Source organism: Dipodomys ordii, unplaced genomic scaffold, assembly GCF_000151885.1.
Source record: "Dipodomys ordii isolate 6190 unplaced genomic scaffold, Dord_2.0 Scaffold32, whole genome shotgun sequence".
Lineage (NCBI taxonomy): Eukaryota > Metazoa > Chordata > Mammalia > Rodentia > Heteromyidae > Dipodomys > Dipodomys ordii.
In genome coordinates, this window is record NW_012267248.1 from 7,341,580 (window position 1) to 7,344,483 (window position 2,904).

Here is a 2,904-nt window from a genome sequence, read left to right on the forward strand (position 1 = left end):
AAACAAAGGTCGGCATCCTGCATCCTAACTTCATTCAGAGACAAGGTCTTCAAAGGCGTCAGTCTCCTCAGGATAGTGGGCAGGTTTCCATCAGAGAAGAAGCTGCCATGCACATGAAGCTCCTGCAGGTGCTGTAGGTGCCTCAGCTGTGCCCAGAAGAAGTGGAGATAAATCCATTTTTCAAAGGAAGTATATTGGTGATAGGACCTAAACTTGAGGATGTGAAGGTTCTTCATCTGCCTGAGGTAAGGCGCCAACTTGAAAATCATTTTAACAGAGCAGCTTACTTCATTCAGGACAAGTTCCTGGATGGAGTCCAGACTCACCACCAGCAGAGTCTTGTAGACTTTGGACAAGGAGCTCTGGAGAATCTGTAGCTTCCTCGAGCACAGCTGGACTCTTTCCTTCTTCTCCCTGGCCCACTGGAGCAGGTAGGCTTGGAGATCATCCTGGGCTCCATTTTGGATGGTCAGGTCAATGGCAATCATCAAGGGTTGCTGTTCAGTCATCCATGAATGGCAACTTCCTGTGGGTTTGTCAATCAGAACTCCTGAAGGAAAGCTTCGAGCCATGGATGTGTAGCCCTGTGTCCAGATGTCTGGGTGCTCATTCCGCAGATCTAGCACTTGCAGTTTCACCCCATGAGGGCGCTCCTTGTTGGCAAGTATGAGGTCCAGCCCATCCAGGACAGCCTTGAAGGTTTCCAGGTCTGGTGACTTGGCCAGGTCCCCCAGGGGGAGGCAGGAGAAGGGCCAGGCCTGCACCATGGCCTTGAGCACCTCTGTGTGGCCCCTGGCATAGGCCTCCTGGAAGAGCCAAGGGAACAGCAGCACTGGAAGATCCTCCAGGCCAGAGGTGGCCAGGGCCTGGTAGCTCAGCAGACTCTGCATGGCCAGATGCTGGAGTGAGGCAGGAGTCCTGATGCTCATCTTGAGGGAGGAGTCCTGGACCAAGTGTGAGGCAGGTCTAGGAATCCCAGCAGGGCCAGGCACTGACTGCAGGCTCTGGGACTCTGGTGCTCTTCTCTGATCCCTGGGCATCTTTATACTCCAACCTCACCCTCTCCATTGCAGATGTTCCAATCAGAGAGCAGCTTCTGATGGGATTTCTGAGCCTCTCAGATCACACCTTGCTAGGGTATTGCCCTTGAGAAGAATCCAATCAGTGGAGTTCACCAAAAAGTGATAGGGTTAAAGGTGTGACCTAAACAGCCCAGCTTCTCTTTGAAATTTAAAACACAATGCAATGGAAAGACTTCCCATGCATCTACAGAAATCCCTCCAGACATTCCCACAGGTGTTGCACTTGCTGAGACTGCAAGGGACCCAACAAGAGCATCCAGCTCAACTTTCTAACTTCCACAAAGACTTCAGGAAATTCTGTTTCTGTATTTCTTTTCCTCCCTCCCATCCTCCCTTTTTCTCTTGTTTCCTCCGTCTGTCCCTCCCTTCATTCCTTCCCTCCTTCTTTCCTTCCTTCCTTCCTGTCCTGACCCGCAGGATGTCAAGGAGGGCAGTGAACCTAAGCGAGAAGGAATGAAGGGACAAGAGACACGAAGAATGACAGCAAGACAAGGATTCTGATCAAGCTGCCAATTTTTATTTTTCACACAAGGGTATTTATATGCTTGAAATTAAGAAGATTTTTCATTGGCTGTTAAGGAAGCTCTTTCATTGGCCAAGGCAGCTGTAGGATGTTTGCTTAGGACAAGGTGAAAAGGTGGTCGTTAGCAGCTACCTGGTGTTTGGGGCAGGACAAAAAGACCAGATTCTGTAAGCAGCCTCGAGATGTTCCAGTGAGATAGTCAAACCTATCATGCAGAGAGACCCCCTTTTGGCTCCCAACACTTCCTTCCTTTTTTCCTTCCTTCCTTCCTTCTTCCCTTCCTTCCTTCTTATGAGTTCAACATTTCAATCTGTGAGACCACAAATTGATGAGGAGTTTGGAAGGCCTCCTCCGAACATATTCCAAACACTGAGAATTTCCTGGAAAAGTCAACCAGTCCTGGCTTAAGGGGAAATCAGATTTCTGTGCTGGATGTGGGCCAAGTCCCCTCTCAACTGTGTGGGAGCATGGGGAGACTCAGGTTTATGGAACTTTTAAGGTATTTACCACTTAGCTCTACTTCCTAAATTAAGGAAGTCATCTACTAGTCACATGTTGAAGTGTATACCTTACTTTGTACACACACTTTGCTGTACAAAAACCAGTAAAACCCTTGGTTCAAAGAACCTTGGAATCTGACGTTTGCAGAAGGCTACAGGTCTCCTGGTATCCCAAACCTCAGTTTCATGGGTTGGACTCCTTTACTGCCTTGATCTGGGTCACAGCAGGTTAAGGGCCATGAGCAGGTTACAACCCCTTGCTTCCTTATTTCTCTCCTTCTGTCTTTCCTTCCTCCCTCTCTCTGACCCTCCCTTCTTTCCTTCCTGCCTACCTTCCTTCCTTTTTTTCTGTTCTTCCTTCCTTTCTAATTTTGTACTGAAAAGGGACTTGAACTCAGGGCTGGGGGCTGTACCTGACCTGCTTCTTGTCAAGGCTAGTGCTCTATCACATGAGCCACAATACTAATTATGGAATCCTAGAAACTCTTTCCTATTTTTGGTACACTTCACTTTCTTTCTTTCTTTTTTTTCAGTAAGGGATAGGTTTATTCAGTAGACCTGGTGGGACCAGGCAAGATTGGCACTCCATGAGGCTGCAAAAGAGGGTGTCTGGCCCAGGGTTAGGCCTTATATAGGGTAGGGGCGGGTGGGGGGGGTGGAGGGTCCGGTGGAGGGAAAGGTGTGTCCAAGTAAGGGGAAGTGGGATCAGGTGGGAGAAAGGTGTGGGCACATTAGATTAAGATGTGACCTCAGTGGATACAGATGTGACCTCTTCCAGGTGTCCCAGTTGCCTAGGTAA

The 2,904-nt window shown here is 48.8% G+C and overlaps 1 protein-coding gene across 1 annotated transcript in view; it reads right to left on the reverse strand.

Moving 5' to 3' along the window:
- Positions 1-1,040, reverse strand: part of LOC105985910 (melanoma antigen preferentially expressed in tumors-like) — a 12,513-nt gene extending 11,473 nt beyond the window's left edge. Inside the window, exon 1 of the mRNA XM_013016626.1 lies at positions 5-1,040. Coding sequence (XP_012872080.1) covers positions 5-1,040 — 1,036 coding nt within the window. The remainder of the gene's footprint in view (positions 1-4) is intronic.
- Between the last annotated feature and the right edge of the window lie 1,864 nt (positions 1,041-2,904).